The following is a 16,815-nucleotide window of genomic DNA, read 5'->3' as shown; positions in this document are numbered from 1 at the left end:
ATAAAAACTACACTCTTAGTTTTAGTGAAAATTGATGTAGCTTCTTGTTGGTTATAATATATATATTATATAGTGGTTAGTCCGTGTATTGCATCACCAAAACTGATTATGCTTTGAATAATCACAATTAATTACTAATTTTTAAACAACTTGCTTCATGGAATCAACAACATGCTATGCTATTAAATCCTTGTTGAAACCTTCAAAGACAAATCAATGAGGTAAAAATATTTGTATATTTGAAAGTGACACATTTTGAAAGATTCACCTGAACACGAAGAGAAATACTTACGTATCTCATGTTTTATGTTAACTTTCTCATTAAGTGATCAGTTATGTCGGAAACCGGCCACAAAATGGTAAATTCATAAATTCAATGGAAACCAAGGTCAAAATGGTAATTCAGAAACGCTTACGCACAAAACAATCAAGACCAACGGCTTTGTGAAGTGAGTTTTTGACTAATGTTTTAAATTTGAGCCGTAAATAGAGGTTTGCTATTTTTTGATAAGAACTCAGTGATATATCCCGCGCGGTTCTCTCACTTTCGCACCATAAAATAAGATTCAAAGAAATAAAAAGTAACCAAAAAAAATCATGAAATTAGTGAGCGGATTTCCATTGCTGATCCAGCAATTCACGGCGTTGTTCAAGAAGAACCTGTTGCTCGCATGGCGGAACAAGTGGGGGACCTGCGTGCAGCTCTTCTCTTCCTTCTTCTTCATCTTCCTCATCTTCTGCATCCAGAAGGCCCTCGAGGCTCGCTCCGCCTCCTCCACCGACTACAAGAGCATCGAAGACCCTGCGCCTCTCGTTTCGCCGCCGATCCCTCCCTGCGAGGAAAAGTTCTTCGTCAAACAACCCTGCTACGACTTCGTCTGGAGCGGCGATGGGAGCTCTAAGATTCGGAACATCGTCACCGCTATCATGACCAATAACCCCGGCAGGCCCATTCCGGAGACCAAGGTACGATTTTTTGTTGCATTTTGTTTGGTTACCGAGAAAATGTGGAGGGAACATGGATTTTTTTTGCTCTGCTTCTTTTTGCTTGCGGAAAGATCAAATTTTTCGTATTTTGGAAAGCAAAATGCGGTGTGTAAGTCGCAATCTCAAAGATGGGGACTTTTTTCTATTTTCGCAGGTGAAATCGTTTAGAACAAGTGCTGATGTTGATGAATGGCTATCTAATAATCCAATGACTTGCCCAGGAGCTTTGCATTTTTCGGAGAGAGAGGCCACTGTAATTAGCTATGGCATACAGACTAATTCTACTGCTGTTGCAAAACGAAAGCAATATGAGGAGCGTACCTTCAAGTTTCAAATTCCGCTTCAGATTGCTGCCGAGCGTGAGATTGTTAGGTCTCTGATTGGAGGTATTGGGTTTTTCTTTCTCATTTCTTATAATTTTGTATTTCTCAAAGTCCTGTGTTCTTTGCAGAAACTTTTAGTTTCATGATTAGCACCTTGACCTTATTTAGCACTCATAAATTGTAAATTGACTTGTTTCAGTTCCAAATTTTAGCTGGGATGTTTCATTCAAGGAATTTGCACACCCTGCGCGAGAGTTGTACTCTGCAATTAAACAAGTTGGACCAACCTTTTTCCTTGCAACTGCCATGTTTGGTTTTGTGTTTCAAATGTCTTCTTTGATCGTCGAGAAAGAACTAAAGCTTCGAGAGGTAATGTAATGACTTTAAGTTAATGTATGATTCTTGCCAGTTAAATTGGTGAAATTATGGAATAGCATTGCTGTCCCATTTTCTGAATCAATTAGTTATTTGGTGTTTTACTTGTTTCGCCCAACAGGCAATGACAATGATGGGTCTTTATGATACTGCATACTGGCTCTCTTGGCTCACATGGGAGGGAATTATGACACTTCTCTCATCACTTTTCATAGTTCTCTTTGGAATGATGTTTATGTTTGATTTTTTCCTGCATAACAATATTCTGGTCTTATACCTGGTCTTCTTTCTTTTCCAACTCAATATGGTAAGACTATTTCTTGCAATTACTGGTTTCAACTTATGCTTATTTTCTCCAATTTCTTTTCTTAAGCAAATCTCTCTGTTTAATAGCCTCTAATGCACCCTCTCTAACATTTGGTGCCAGGTTGGTTTTGCCTTCATGTTGTCAGCCTTCGTAAGCAAGGCATCTTCATCCACAACTGTGGGTTTCACCATATTTATTCTTGGCTTTCTATCCCAGGCAAGTTTACTCAGTTCATAATTTATTGATTAGGGGTTATTGGTTCAATGGTAAATATCAGAATCCATTTTGTCACTGCAGCTTGTTACAACAGCAGGATTTCCATATGGAAGTGGCTTCTCTAAAACCTCTCGATTCCTCTGGTCATTATTCCCACCTAATCTTCTTGCCAAAGCTCTGAAGATACTTGCTGATGCAACATCCACTCCTCAAGATCGTGGGATTAGCTTGAGTGGAATAACAGAGTGTGGACCAAATGAATTCGATTGTGTTATAACTCTTGTACGTATACACATTGGTCCTCAAACTCAAAACTTAACAGTAGTTCATAAATACTTCTGATTTCGCATACCTGCCATTTATTATTAATACATTCATCCAAACTTTGACAGAGTGACATTTATAAATGGCTAATGGCGACGTTCGTCATCTGGTTTGTTTTGGCTATCTACTTAGATAATATCGTCCCAAATGCATCTGGTGTCAAAAAACCAGTGTATTATTTTTTAACACCTGGGTACTGGATAGGGATAGGTGGAAACAAAGTGAAAGGTAAATAAGTCTGACATTCAGTTTATGCTTGAGTTTCCCTTGTTGGATGGTAGACTTGATGCATTTGTCCTCTCTTTTTATAGAGGGTGACAATTATAGTTCAGCTCCACCACTGGATGGTAGCACTCCGGATGATGTAGATGTCCTTGAAGAGGAGAACGTTGTAAAACAACAAGCTAGGGATGGCGCTGTTCTTCCAAACATTGCAGTTCAGATACGTGGCCTTGTGAGGACATATCCTGGGACCAGAAAAGGTGGTTGTTGCTGCTGTGGCAAGAAAACTGCACCTTACCATGCTGTCAAGGTAAAGAACCTTTTCCAACTTTTAGTTTCCAGAGGAAGTTGAGAGATTAAAATGGCTTACCTCTCTTTTTATGTAGCACCTATTGTTTGCGGTTCATGTGGGGGAATCTTGTGAAATTATTTAATTATTTTGTTCACTTAATGCATCTTCCGTCAATTTTTACGTATTTATCTCTTGTGAATTCTATTTGTGAGATGTTCTGGTGAAGATGTTAGACTCATTTGGGTTGATTGTTAGAATATGAGATCCTCTGGAAGAACCTCATAAATGATTGCCATCCGTCACTTAGTAGCTGCTATAGAGGAATGTCCCTCTGAGCATGGATATTATAATGACTCATGATCAAGTTATTTTACCCTGTTTCTTAATTTTCATCTGTTGTCTGCTTGAGACAAAAATGTATAACGCAGGAACAGAATATATGTTTCTTGCTTTTTTTAATAAAATAATATGGTAACAAAAGATTTATTTTGAATAACTTCCAGGGTTTATGGGTGAACTTTGCCAAGGATCAGTTATTTTGTCTACTTGGACCCAATGGAGCTGGGAAAACCACGACAATCAGTTGTTTAACAGGCCTTGCTCCTGTTACTGGAGGAGATGGTAATAGTTTCATTATTTTTTAGTCCATCGATAAAAAAAATTTGTGGGATGAAGTCAATAGGGGATATGATAAAATTCTAAATTTCCTTGTGAACAGCATTGATTTATGGTCATTCTGCCCGAAGTTCCGTTGGTATGGCAAATATTCGAAAAATTATAGGAGTTTGTCCGCAGGTGACCTGCTCTGCCCACCCCACTCTCTACACACACACACACACACACACCTGTTTGTGCATGTAGTAGACCTGGATTTTTCAAGATTATACAAGTTACATAGTTTTCACTATGTTGCAACAGCTTATTTAAAATATTAGACTTACCTTGTTTGCATATTGTCTCTATTCATAGTTTGATATTCTTTGGAGTGCATTGACTGGGCAAGAGCACCTCCAACTGTTCGCTACTATTAAAGGCCTACCTCAATCTTCAATAGAATCGGTATGTGCTGCACTAACTTTAATAGGGTATTTCACATGCTTTCTTGCTTTAAAGTGTTTGAATGGGTATCACAATCATTCATTTGTGTTAAGCTCGAGCAAGAATGAGTGTTTAGTCTGTATGTTGAATGCTCCTTCTGGAATTTAGGTGGCTAAGAAGTCATTGGCAGAGGTGAAACTCGATGAGGCAGCCAGGATGAGAGCTGGTAGTTACAGTGGAGGAATGAAACGTCGCCTGAGTGTCGCAATAGCCCTTATTGGTGATCCAAAGTTAGTTATCTTAGATGAACCGGTATGGAAATTACAACTTGTTACCTTATAAGCTCATCTACTTGCCCTGCATATGTAATTTAGTTTATGATCTGCAGACAACTGGTATGGACCCAATAACAAGAAGGCATGTATGGGACATCATAGAGGATGCAAAAAAAGGGCGTGCAATTGTCCTAACCACTCACTCAATGGAAGAAGCTGACATTTTAAGTGACCGAATAGGAATCATGGCAAAGGGTAAACTCCGTTGCATTGGAACTTCAATCCGGCTGAAGTCACGGTTTGGGAGTGGTTTTATTGCTAATGTGAGCTTCAGTGGAAGCACCAATTCAGTGAACACGCCTCACCATGAGGCTGTGAAGCTGTTCTTTGAACGTGTATGTTAATTCTTGAGACTGTTATGTATGTTAATTTTGGAAATTATTTAAACTTCTTTTATGCACACAAAAGGTCTAACTGGGAAAAAGTTCTGCAGCATTTGGGTGTTTTACCTAAAGAAGAGAACAGCGCGTTTCTGACTTTTGTCATTCCTCATGATAAAGAGGGGCTATTGACGGTAATGATTTCCCTTTCTACTTTGTTTTATATCTTTTAAATCTGCTTATACTTTTCCAGTATTTACAATGGTTCCTATAATGAAATCCGATATGACTTAGGAGAAGGATAGCATAATGTCAGCTCTGAAGACCAATAAAAAGAAGTCTCACTCACCAAGTTTCTGTTATTTTCTACCGTTCTTATTCCTTTTGATTTTACGAACTTGTACAGAGATTTTTTGCTGAGCTTCAAGACAGACAACATGAATTTAATATAGCAGACATCCAACTTGGTCTCACAACTCTTGAAGAAGTTTTCTTGAATATTGCAAGGCAGGCTGAGCTAGAAGCTGCCATAACTGAGGGGAGGCTGGTTACTCTCACTTTAACATCTGGAGCCTCATTTGATGTAAGCATAACATTTTCTCTCTCTTTATAGTTTATACTACCATACAGAAATTAACAACAAATATAAAAATCATGAGCGGGTTATGTTTTCTTGTCTTGCTCTTCTGATACTGTATTACAATGATTCTGCAGATACCAGTGGGAACAAAGTATACGGTGATTCCAGGAACAGAATCTCCACAATATCCAAGAGGGTTTATGGTAGAAGTTTATTGGGATCAAGATGAGTCCGGTAAACTCTGCATTTCTGGGCACGCACCTGAAACTCCAGTACCTCCTACCGGTGGACCGACCAACCTACATTTTCCAGACCCGAATCACAAAAAGGCTTCTTAGGCTGGTCACGACCAGTTTCGATGGAGTTGTGATTTTGGTTACAGTTGACAGCAGTACATTTTTTTTTTTTTGTAAATTTGATGAGCACGGCCACTGTAAGTGTTAGCTTTGATTTAGATTATCGACCCCATTTTTTTAACAGCTAAGCTTAAGGTTTTTAGAGCCAATGATTTGTCTAACATGTATCAGAACTCTGGTTGCAAGAGGGTTTACGACTTAATTTCCTCTTGATAAAAAAAAAAAAAAAAAAAAAAAAAAAGAGTCCAATTCTGCCATATTTATGCTGTGGAAGAAATGCAGAGGCACAACAATTGAGCATACCAAATCACTTGCACTAATTTCAAATGTCTTAAGTTCAGCGTATAAAGCATAACAAACATGAAGGTGCACATACACTGATAATCCCTATACAACAGGCTACGAATGGCCAGAAATCGTATCATAAGACTGAAAACCAACCGTGTCTGAGTGAGTCTTAATGCAAGATAGTAAGTAACATGAAACCTATGATGTACATTCACTCATAAACATCACAAACACAGACAAATCACCAGAGGCTCTTGGCCGAAAACAACCTTCTAACTATAGATGACGTTACAGTTTAACAACACTTTGAATCACAAATGCATAAATCAAAAACCGACACGAATGCCTCCCATTTTATATTGACAATCACCTTATCAATCACCTTCTCCACTCTGCTTGGGTTGCCTTTCCTGCAAAATCAAACAATAGCCAAGGTGATTGTTAATAGATAAACCACTGTGCATGTTGAGAAAATAAACAGGAAGTGCATTGTTGAGGTTACATGATGAGATGCCATGCTCTAGACTGTAGTTGAGAATTAAAAAAGAATAGTAAAGCAATCAACTTTCAGCTTAACTTCCTTCAGCAAGCACAGGAAAACAATTTATATGAACCAACAGATCTGGAAGATTATAAACTTCCAGATCAATGCAGCATTGAAAAGAATTTCAAGAAATTCTCTCCATCTGTGAATCTCTCTCATAACCAAATATGCAATATATTTCCAAAAGTCCAGGGGGAAAACAAGAATCAGTCTATTAAGGACGCAAAATCATACCATTTCCTTCTCTTGAAGTTGGCTGAGTTCTCTCACTTTTATTTCCTCCTTTGCCAACTGCTTGAACCAGTCTCTGTGTCCTTGGAGACTGTGAGCTGATTTTGCTATTAGTTGATGATGGGAGAGAATGACGACGAGTGGAGTTAATTTTCTCAGTCCCATCTTGTCCAAACCTAGGGGAGCCTTGTGCTCTCAGCTTTGCCTTTGCAGATTCAGTTGCTGCCATATAACTTGGTACCGTTGGACTGCTTTGCAACCCATTCTCTGAACGTTCTTGTTTGGCTGGAGTAGAAGATTTCCTGCTGGATTTCTGGTTGTCATTGGTTGTCAAATCTTCTTTTTGGCTCAAAACCCCGTTTGCGGATGAGATATTTTCATCATTTCCATTGCTCTCTGTTAATATCTTCGACTCAACTGCAGCTTCAGCACTAGGTGCATTTATATCCTTACCAGTGCTCTCTGTCAGAGGCTTCAAATCTTCTACAGCTTGATCACCAGATGATAGATTAAATACCTCTTTTGTTGCTGACGGTTCAGGAATTGTTTCTGTATCAGGTTGATTGGACAGAATCCAAGTTGGCTCCTTCTTCAATTTCTCAACAGAGTTATTAGTGTATCCTTCCAAAACATCAGGACCTGAAGTGCTTGATGCCTTTTCCAGACTCTGTTTGAGACTCTCAGCTTCACCTTCTGTCTGCACAGAGTTCTCTACTATGGGACTATGAACCTTCCTCAAATTACGTTTGACCTTTTCAAGCTCAACTTGTGGATTTTCCTGCACCGGATCTGTTGTATGGGTAGAAACTTTTCTCAGGTTACGTTTGGGTTTCTCAAATTCAGAGGTGGCTTGCACTGATACACTTTCAACATTTGCTGAAGGAACCCTCCGGTTGCTTCGCTTTACCCTGCCTGTTTGAGCCTCCGGGTGCTTTCTCTGAGATTTTGAATCTGGAACTTTTCTTGGTTGGGGAACTGGTTTCCAAAAATGGGTTGCTGACCAACGCTCTAACCAGTTTGAGACTGAATTTGGATCTCCAGGTTCACATTGCAAGCTCAGAGGCATCACAGGAGGCGACAAGGCAAGAAGCTGAAAAGAAAAAACCAAACTGTTACAACATGCCCGTTGAAATCATACAGATCCGACACATTCTGAAATGAAAAAATTTGATTCAAATCTGGAAATGTTCTTTGAATAGTATTTATTAGTCAAGTTACCATCTCCAGTATTGAACTTACCTTAAAAATGAAAACATTTGCTGACAGCTTTGCCATTTGAGTCGATGTATCTCCAACCGGACCCACTAGCTTGCCCTCCTGATGGACAATGTATAAGAGGGATATGATTAAAAGGTAGCAGGAAATCTAAAAATACATATAGCCTAATGATATTATCAATAATGTATTCACTGAATGAACCAAGATAGTTTTAGTATATTATCCAATAATGCAGCTCCCAGTATTTGCGGATGGAGCAAAGGAGACTATGACGTTCCTTGTTCAAAGATGAGAGTAATAATTAGTACTTGATAAAAGACCAAGTACTTACATTTACCAGAGGCAGAATGCATCTTTTTTGCACTTCAAGCCCAGTATCAGACTGCCTCACGCGTCTTCCACGAATGAGTGCCTGAAACTTAACAATGCCCACCATACTGCACAGAGTAGCAACAGCTTGTCTCCTAACCAAGTGCCCACGGATAAGTGCCTGTAACCTTATTATGCCTTTGAGGGCCCAAAATGCCCGGCGTGCCTTCACATAATATAACAGCATTAGTGTTTTGTAATTTCAACTAAAATAAAATTGATACAATAAGCATTAACAAAACAAACAAATTTAATCAACTCAAAAAATACTACTTCAGCAAGAGACTTACTAGGTAACCCCTAAAGGCAGCCTGTGCCTTTGTTGCAGCTTGCTCTTGTCTGATTCTTTCAGGGTCATACACTGCATCTTGTGGTGTGGATCCTTGTATTTCTGTACTTTGACTTCCTGGCCCTCCATCACCCAATACATTTGGAGCTTCTTTGTTCTCCAATTCTAATCCTATGTTGTCCTCTAAGGTGTTGGTGTTTTGATGAAAAGCCAAAGGTAGATCTGAAGAAAATTCAGCTCCGGCTGCCCTGGAAGCAACCACCACTTCTTTCTCATTTGAAAATTTCTATACACAATGATCATAGGCATAAAGATAGAATTTGTGTAAGTTTTTTACATTTAGTACAGAAAGAGAAAGTAATTAAACTTCTGAAATTGAATGTGAAGGATAACTCTACGAAATGAAAAGTAAAGTGAAGTCTTCTTAACGTCAAAATTAAAGGAAATGTTTGGGAATAAGGTGTCCTTCATTTGGTTTAATAGGACATATTCCTAAGTCAGCTCAATAACAATAGTGTTACCTCTCTTCCTTTAGGAATATTAGCTTTTGACGATTTCTTTCCAAAGAGCACAGTTTTGATCCATTTTGCCGGTGATTTGCCCATTGCAGGAAGGCCAATAGCCACAATATGCTGAAGAAGCCCACTTGCTGCATCGTTACATATGATCACATTACAACCCTAAATTAATACCATGCAATTGAAGGGAAAAAAAAAGAAAGAAAATAAATACAAAGCAATGCAATTCTGCAAATTTCCGGAATAAAACATGTTTTTAATATCTGTCTATGGATGCCTATGGTAACAACAACTCACTGTTACATCACTTATGAGATAATGAAATCAAACATGATTTTTTTCTTCTTTTTAAAAGACCTTTTCATTTTAGCTCAATTTGATTCAGTGGGAATTGATGAGATATCTATAAGAACTAAATGGATCAAATTACACACCGACACAGAGAGAGAGAGAGAGGGAGAGAGAGAGAGAGAGAGAGAGAAAACCTTAAAACAATTTACTTTTGATCCTAACCGACATGCCTAAGTTCCAAAATCAAAACCATCAAACTCTTCTAAAACAAGTCCCATGCATGGAAACATAATACGCATTTGATCCATTGAGCATTACAATTAACGTATCAAACGTTATAGTCAACTCCATTAATAGTATGAAATACAATCAGCTTAAGAGTCAATTAAGATGTCAAGAAATGTAAATCTCCATTAAAAATATTAAACAAGACAAGAACTTCAAAGCAATTACAATTACCCTTCCAAAATCTAGTAACATATCTAGAAAGAAACCAAGCAATCACAGCATATTCAGTTAAATTCAGGGAGCCAACAGCCAAGCCAAGAGCAAATCTAACTAGAAACTCCAGAACCCACAAGATCTTAGAACTCAATAAGTTGGTAAACATAACAGGTTGAGCTAAACCAGATCTGAAACATACCTCACAAATGTGGACCTTCTAAACCCCAAATCTACCATTCCTGGAAAACATGAACCTCGAACCATCAGACCAAAAGAACAGTACCCAGAAGCGAAACAAACTAAATAAATAAATAAATAAATATTTGAGCTTTTTGAAACAAATTGCAAAAAGATTAAAGATTTACACAGAAATAGATAGTACAAGGAAGGAATTGTACCATGAGTGAGTGAGAGACTGAGCAAAAACCCAGAAACAATGATCTAATATAAAAATAAAAGCTCCAACCTTTGCTTTTACTCTCTGTACTCTGGACTGATGAGCCATAGAAAAATTCCAGAATTTGAAAAATTGGGAGACTAAAGGAACTAGATTTGGTGCAGAGAGGTGTAGGCTAACAAATCTGAGGAGGCAGTCATGACTGGGCAGCTGAATTGAATATTTTCAAATGTGTTGACTGATGACTTGGGTTTCAAGTAGTATTCTAAGTGAACGGCTTTACAGGAAAGCTTACGATGGACGCGAGTGTAGACGATTGTTGGGTCGGCATAAAGGAGGATGTGTTGGCAGTCCCAAGTGCAGTTAGCCTGTTACTTCGGAACCAAGGGTACAGCGTCTTTATTTATTCCGAAGCATGAGAGGCAAATACGGTTATGCCCTCACAACTGAAAATTGAATCCGAGGCGCGAATTCGCGCGTGGAGGGATCATAGCCGTAGGATTGGTAGGAGGCAAAGAGGTAAAGGAGGGAAGAGTGTGATGACTTGGGTCGTTTGATTGTGGTCACCAACACCAACAAATGAAAAAACAAACAAGAAAAAATCAGACCAAAAATCTCTTTATTTCATACAAGTTTGTTGGTAGCTAATACAAGAGGATCATTAGCATGAAGAAATCTAATTTTGACATAATCTTTACTTGAGTAAGTTGTAATTTTTATTAATTTACAATCCTATTTATATTTGCAGGTTGTTGTTGGGATTTATTTTATTTTATTTTTTGGTTTATGGTTGTACCAATCCCATGTGACAAAATATTTTTTTTCAGTATATGTCATCTAACAACACAACAATCACAATCAATGCTATGTCTATTGCAAGTATGCCAAAACCATGCCCAACCAAATCACATATATATATATATATATATATTAGGACTTTAGAGTTCACCGACAATAATCGAAGTCATCTTAACTAGTGCTATATCCATTAATTATGGCTAAAGATGAATTCTAAGCTTCTTTTTTATGATTTAATTTTCGCTAGTGATGTAAGGATGCTTGGAAGTGAAAAAGGTTCTTTTGGGGATCCTAAAAATTGCTCTGGTTGTGGTTCTAGTTCAGATGATGGCGGTGGTTCTAGGTGGTGATAATAATGGTGGTAGTGTTGGGAGTGCGGTCGATTTCGATGGTGGTGGCGGAGGAGCAAGTGTTGGATGGGGATTTGGCGGTGGCAAAAGGTTTGGAGGCAATGGCAACAAATGACTAGGAAAGACATGCATGAAGCTACGTGAGCCATTCTATAATTAGGGCTTTATATATGGTCCTTAGATAAGGTTCTATCTTTTAACCATAGAATCAAATTAATCAATTTAATCCAACGATTCAGAGATAATCTCACTTACGGGCCATACATGAGGCCCTCACTATAAATGACTCATTCCAAATCAATACACATGACGACTACATGTTTCGTGTTGGCCCAATGGGACATGGAAGTGGGTGCATCAGTTCATGCCCAGCCCATTTTAAAAAAAAAAAAAAAAAAAGTCCGGCCCAAACCCAAGAAAAACATGATATTTTCTATTTATTTTTGGCTTGGAGACAGAGAAAAAAAAAAGTTAAAAACCACCTTCTCGACCATCTCATCACAACCGTAAAAGCAGTTTTAACGGCACAGGATTTGAAATTTGAAATTCGAATTATATCTTCTAATATATGAAGCCGTGGGTCCCATGCAGCGCCAGCCGTTGAATGGATCATCAAGCACAGACGTTCTACACGCGTCCACTTCCTTCGCAATCATGTCCGCTCCATCCCACCATATCAAAACAGCGAACGTAACTCAAAACGGAAGTCTCGCTGACTGAATCTATGGCGAACGAATCAAAATATCACACGTGGATAATGACCTGGACCTGCGCACATCAGAATGCGAGTAGGAGAGATTTTATCATTACGGCGCGTTTGGTGAAATTTGAGTTGTGTTGTGGGGTATTCCTACAGTTTCCCGCCCAATGATTATAGTAATAAATAAATAAATAAATTTGAAAAAGGAAAATGAATATAAAAGCCAGCCTCTAATTCATTGTTCTTAACACAAGGGAAGGAGGAAGAGGAAGAAGAACAAGAACTAGAGCAATCGAATGGAGGACTCCCAGTCTGCTCAATCTGGTAATTTCAAAAGTTTTGTTTTTTGTTTGTATTTTGTGGGTGTGTTTGTGAAAATTGGTGTGAAATTGGGGTTTGGTTTTGTGTGTTTCAGGAAAGCTTCTTCGGTATGCGCTCCGATCGGGGTCTAAGTCCAAGGAGGAGAAGCCTCCGGTCGCCGCCGAGTCTACTAACAATTCTGCGTCTAAGAGGTATGACTTGATGCTGAGATGTGATTGGGCTAATTGTTGATATGATTTCACTTGCAATAAGAATCTGTTTGTAGGGATGATTTGGTTTACATGTTATGAGGGTGTGCTGAGCCATTCAATTGTTCTAATTATTGGGGGAAATATCAAATTATGGTAAAATTTGGGTATGTTACATGAACCAATTCCCATAATTTGAGTAATTGCATGTAAATATTAGCAGTATCAATTGATTTAGGGGAAAAATAAAAACTTTTTTGTTGTTGTTGTGAATTATTTCCATAAAGAATTTATAGAGGGTAGGGTTACATTTTCGGTCTTAAGGGTTAATAATAAATTTGACTTGTAAGCTATAGTTTTCTCCCATGCTTGTTTGTTATCTGCATATGCAAAGTTTTACTGCTTAGAAAGCAGAGTCAATTGGTTGAATTCTATATGGGATGTCTACTTTTTTTTTTAGGGGAAAACCTGCATCAACTCTAAGTAAAAGTATGGGTGTTCTTGATCTCTCTGGCAAGGACAAGCCTGCCAAGCCACCCAGAAGGCTCTCCAATCCTCCCAAACCGGCTGGCACTCCAGCTCCAAAATTGCTTGGCAACATCACCCCAATCTCTGAGGCCAGATCAAGGAGGTCTGTGAAAAGTGAGACACCTGCTTCTGATGTTTCTAAGTCTACAAGCCGGAAGAAGTTCAGTGTCCTCTCCTCAGCATCATACTGGCTGACACAGATTAAGCTGTCTGAGGCTGCTGGCAAGCACTCAATTTCACTTGGACTTTTCAAACTAGCCTTGGAGGCTGGATGTGAGGTACAATTCATGTATCCCATCTTTCTATTTTCCTTTTCAGTGATTTCACCCCATTTTTGGTTGATCATTTTTCTGCTTATCCATGTTTCACACCTTCAAGGCCATGAACACTTTAGTTCATTTCTTTTAATGTGTCAAAGGACTGAACTTTAAATTATATTGTGTCCCTCTTTTTATTTGTTTCATATAATGTCATACTCAGCCTCTTCATCGAATGCGAGATGAGCTAAAGTCATATGTGGTCCGTCACAACCTTGATGACCTTGAAGATCCTCTGAAGGAATTATTGGAGAGCAAAAGCAATGTAGAAAGGGAGCAGTTGCAGGTCTCCGAAACCTGTTCTCAGGTACCTGATGAGGGCACTCGATCTTCTGATGATGATGTCAAGAGCTGTTCTTCTGCAATGGGAACTAGGAAATTAAAACCCAAGTCGTTGAACACTGATGCTGCTCCAGTTTCTCCAGTCAAGGCCTCAGCCAAGAAGGAGATTGCTCAGAAAAGCATTCCTGCAACCAAGACTAGAGGATCTTTGGTGAAGACTTCTTCAAATTCTGGACCTGTTTCTGACAATGGGGCTCGTGGGCCAACTGCAAAGAAACCCCAAAAGCCAAGCAAGCAAGAATCTAACAAAGTAAAAGACAGGACTAAGAAGCAGGGGGATAAATCTGCTGGTGAGAAAGGCAACTGTGTCAAATGATTTCACCTGTATTTCTTTCGTCATGGCGAATGTTCTATGTGTAATCATCTTTTCTTGTTACGTTTCATGTGACATTATTTTATGGTCTTATGTTTTTACAGGCTCGGTTAGCACTACTCCTGCAGGGCAAGAAGCACTTCATGAGAACAAAGAAAATGAGGTGAATTAGTCTTTCAGAATCCGTTGCCTTTTTCGTTAAACTTTCATTTAGCTTTTATTCCAAACCCTTAGCTTCTCTAATGTCAAGCTGCTTCTTGTGGTGTTGAGAAAAAAGATGTTTGATGTGTCTTGTTTTATGAGCAAAGATCTTTATTTGTCTATTGCAGGATGCTCCACCAATGGAAGATGTCAGTTTGACTGCTGAAGTCATGTAAAAATACAGAATGCCAGAACAATTTCATTTTCATATTCTTGTTGGGTTTGTCTTCAATGTTTTTTTTTGTGGGGATAAGTTCCTATGTAAAGAAGGTTTCAGGTCTAAGTTTATCAGTCTAAGTTTCTTTTTTTGGGTCAAATTTCAGTCTAAATTAAAACCATTTCATTTGTCTTTTGTTTGATCAAACCGAGCTTGTTTTCTTATTGTTATACAATTTCCTGTTGATGCCAATTGTGCTGAACCATTGAAGTAAAGTATTTGTTGTAATCATGAAACTATGTACTCTTTTTCTGCCATAATCTGTTTTCTTTTTCTTTTTCTTTTTTTAAATATCCGAAATATAATCCGTGGTTTCATTTTATCTGAAGTATAACCTGTTTTTGACACAATCATTTGGATTATATTTTAGATTGGTTTCCAAGGTACGCATTTGGAGTACCTTGAGATAAAAATTGAGGTTTTATTGAATCTTAAAATAAAAATTGAATCTAAAAACAGAACATTGTGGCACCATGGTAACCTTGCCGGTTACCAGGAAATCAAACATGGTTCAATTCAAATTAGGTTTTTAGGGGAACAGAAATTGAAAGCGAGCTCAGGCAAATTAAGTTATAAACAGAACAGAAAAAAGAAAAGCCAAAACAAAATTTATCACAAAATAAAAGCTGTTTTCAAATCCATGCTCTCATTGATTTCCGAAGTTCTACATTTAATTCATGATTCAAGCAAAACTAGGCATATACCAAACTGGGCGTGGCCAAACATACATGAAATCATGTGAAATACATCTCAGTGGCTCAACTTTACCATCTTCCATGCTAAAAACACCAGAGTCATGGCCAACCAGCAAACTATCCTCCTCCAAACTATCATCAGTGAAGTAGATGCAGTTGGGTTTTATCAGCCCCTTAAATTGCCGAGCTTCAATGGCGGTAGACTGGTTATGTCCCAAGAGAATTGTCCATGAACCTAAGTTGCTGATGGGTTCCCAAATGCTTTCCATAGAATCGTACCTGTAAACTTCAAAGTCATATGTCTCTCGGCCAAAACTAGAGTTTTCCTGCACAAACCTTATCAGCATAACCAGCTCTCCTTCTATGCCCACAAGATAAACTTTGCCTCCTTTAAAGAAAAAAGGGTCAGAAATTTCTTCAACATTTGGTGGAAACCAAAACCAATCTCCATCAAGATTGCAAGACACAAGCCTTCCAACCTCATCAGTGGCCAGCAACTCGTTGCCCATGGAAATAATGTCTTCATAATGAACCCCTGCATCTTGTATCATGGTCCAAGTCCTGTCCCTTGCTTTGTAGCATATGAGCCTTCGCTTCTGCCCAAAAATGGCCAAAACTTTGTAGTCGAACGGGTAGCGACAAGGGTCTGAAGACAGTATAGCTTTGTGAAGAACAGGTAAAGGGTCTTGATCATAGAATGGAGAAGAAGAGAGTTGGGGGAGAGCAATTTGGGCGCGGTTGAGAGGGTTGAGCAGTGTAACGGCTGATGTGGTTTCATGTCGCAAGATTAGCCAGCCTGATGATGATCCGCATACAGTCCTTTCATAAGCCTCGGGCAGTTCAAGACAGTGGATTTGGTGAGTGTAAAGACTGAAAAAACACTTCAGGTCTTGGTTGTGGTAAGCTTCATCGTCGTTGCCAGCGTTGTGGTGGTGGTTGTCGGGCAGCATGAGCCATGGGAAGTCGAGAGGACGAGCTTCGTAGCCAAGATCGACCAACATGTTGGTCAGTGAATGATTAAGGTTTAGGGTTCTGTGGAGAAGAGAAAAGCAACGTATAGCTAGGTAATGGAAATGGGCAGTGTGAAGTTCACTCTCTCTCTCTCTCTCCTCACATATATATAGATACAGGGGATTTCCTAATTCTACAAGGAGCAGGAGTGAGTGAGTGAGTGACCCTCGTAGAGGGTTATGTGTAACTACTTGTTTAGGAAGTTTCCCGTATGATCAGAAAAACTTAAGCCCTAAGTAGGAAATATAAATAATAAAAAATTAGGAAGTCCGATAATTAGAAAGTTTTATCATACTAGTAGGAAAATTAAGGTTCATAGTGACGTGCTTTAATTTATTCTATTTTGCATAATCGGTAAATGATAGGCAACCTTATACGACTAGGAGAAGTAGGAGCTTCTAATGTGAGCCAAGACCAGCATGTAAATCAGGCCCTTCGACTAAAAGACTGGTCATTGTCAGAAGGTTTTATTGTCAAATCCAATTGTTTGTTAATTTGTGCGATAATTTCTGATTTTAATGTTATCTAAGTAACGTTATAGTGATTACGATACCTTGGATGATATTACAA

General features: G+C 38.6%; 4 protein-coding genes across 4 annotated transcripts; 2 read left to right on the top strand and 2 right to left on the bottom strand.

Moving 5' to 3' along the window:
• Positions 499–6,134, top strand: LOC18777082 (ABC transporter A family member 2). Its single transcript, XM_007208989.2, has 16 exons — positions 499–966; positions 1,142–1,373; positions 1,510–1,679; positions 1,807–1,992; positions 2,113–2,208; positions 2,290–2,490; positions 2,601–2,760; positions 2,844–3,064; positions 3,550–3,667; positions 3,765–3,841; positions 4,016–4,105; positions 4,253–4,396; positions 4,473–4,754; positions 4,853–4,933; positions 5,146–5,322; positions 5,454–6,134. The coding sequence occupies exons 1-16, from the start codon at positions 598–600 to the stop codon at positions 5,655–5,657; spliced, it is 2,808 nt and encodes a 935-aa protein (XP_007209051.1). The 5' UTR covers positions 499–597; the 3' UTR covers positions 5,658–6,134.
• LOC18776225 (protein IQ-DOMAIN 31) lies at positions 5,972–10,588 on the bottom strand. Its single transcript, XM_007210197.2, has 8 exons — positions 10,266–10,588; positions 10,067–10,106; positions 9,136–9,263; positions 8,616–8,900; positions 8,288–8,491; positions 7,978–8,055; positions 6,742–7,828; positions 5,972–6,373 (listed from the first exon to the last, which is right to left on the bottom strand). The coding sequence occupies exons 3-8, from the start codon at positions 9,217–9,219 to the stop codon at positions 6,342–6,344; spliced, it is 1,770 nt and encodes a 589-aa protein (XP_007210259.1). The 5' UTR covers positions 9,220–9,263; positions 10,067–10,106; positions 10,266–10,588; the 3' UTR covers positions 5,972–6,341.
• LOC18776914 lies at positions 12,324–14,770 on the top strand. Its single transcript, XM_007209299.2, has 6 exons — positions 12,324–12,436; positions 12,528–12,624; positions 13,082–13,427; positions 13,630–14,098; positions 14,226–14,284; positions 14,451–14,770. The coding sequence occupies exons 1-6, from the start codon at positions 12,409–12,411 to the stop codon at positions 14,496–14,498; spliced, it is 1,047 nt and encodes a 348-aa protein (XP_007209361.2). The 5' UTR covers positions 12,324–12,408; the 3' UTR covers positions 14,499–14,770.
• LOC18776427 lies at positions 15,222–16,235 on the bottom strand. Its single transcript, XM_007210029.1, has one exon. It carries the CDS (start codon positions 16,233–16,235, stop codon positions 15,222–15,224), a length of 1,014 nt encoding a protein of 337 aa, XP_007210091.1.

This window comes from Prunus persica, chromosome G5 (assembly GCF_000346465.2).
Source record: "Prunus persica cultivar Lovell chromosome G5, Prunus_persica_NCBIv2, whole genome shotgun sequence".
Lineage (NCBI taxonomy): Eukaryota > Viridiplantae > Streptophyta > Magnoliopsida > Rosales > Rosaceae > Prunus > Prunus persica.
Note: the sequence above shows the minus strand (reverse complement) of the source record. Positions and strands in the feature narration are given on the sequence as shown.

Bases quoted from the DNA above. Each gene is read 5' to 3' on its own strand.
- LOC18777082 (XM_007208989.2), top strand. From the start codon at position 598: ATGAAATTAGTGAGCGGATTTCCATTGCTGATCCAGCAATTCACGGCG. The intron at 2,209-2,289 runs GCAAGTTTACTC...TTGTCACTGCAG, and splicing joins TTCTTGGCTTTCTATCCCAG to CTTGTTACAACAGCAGGATT. The intron at 4,755-4,852 runs GTATGTTAATTC...AAAGTTCTGCAG, and splicing joins TGAAGCTGTTCTTTGAACGT to CATTTGGGTGTTTTACCTAA.
- LOC18776225 (XM_007210197.2), bottom strand. From the start codon at position 9,219: ATGGGCAAATCACCGGCAAAATGGATCAAAACTGTGCTCTTTGGAAAG. The intron at 8,492-8,615 runs GTAAGTCTCTTG...TATTATGTGAAG, and splicing joins CTGCCTTTAGGGGTTACCTA to GCACGCCGGGCATTTTGGGC. The intron at 8,056-8,287 runs GTAAGTACTTGG...ATTGTCCATCAG, and splicing joins GCATTCTGCCTCTGGTAAAT to GAGGGCAAGCTAGTGGGTCC.
- LOC18776914 (XM_007209299.2), top strand. From the start codon at position 12,409: ATGGAGGACTCCCAGTCTGCTCAATCTG. The intron at 13,428-13,629 runs GTACAATTCATG...TGTCATACTCAG, and splicing joins CCTTGGAGGCTGGATGTGAG to CCTCTTCATCGAATGCGAGA. The intron at 14,099-14,225 runs GTGAGAAAGGCA...ATGTTTTTACAG, and splicing joins GCAGGGGGATAAATCTGCTG to GCTCGGTTAGCACTACTCCT.
- LOC18776427 (XM_007210029.1), bottom strand. From the start codon at position 16,235: ATGTTGGTCGATCTTGGCTACGAAGCTCGTCCTCTCGACTTCCCATGG.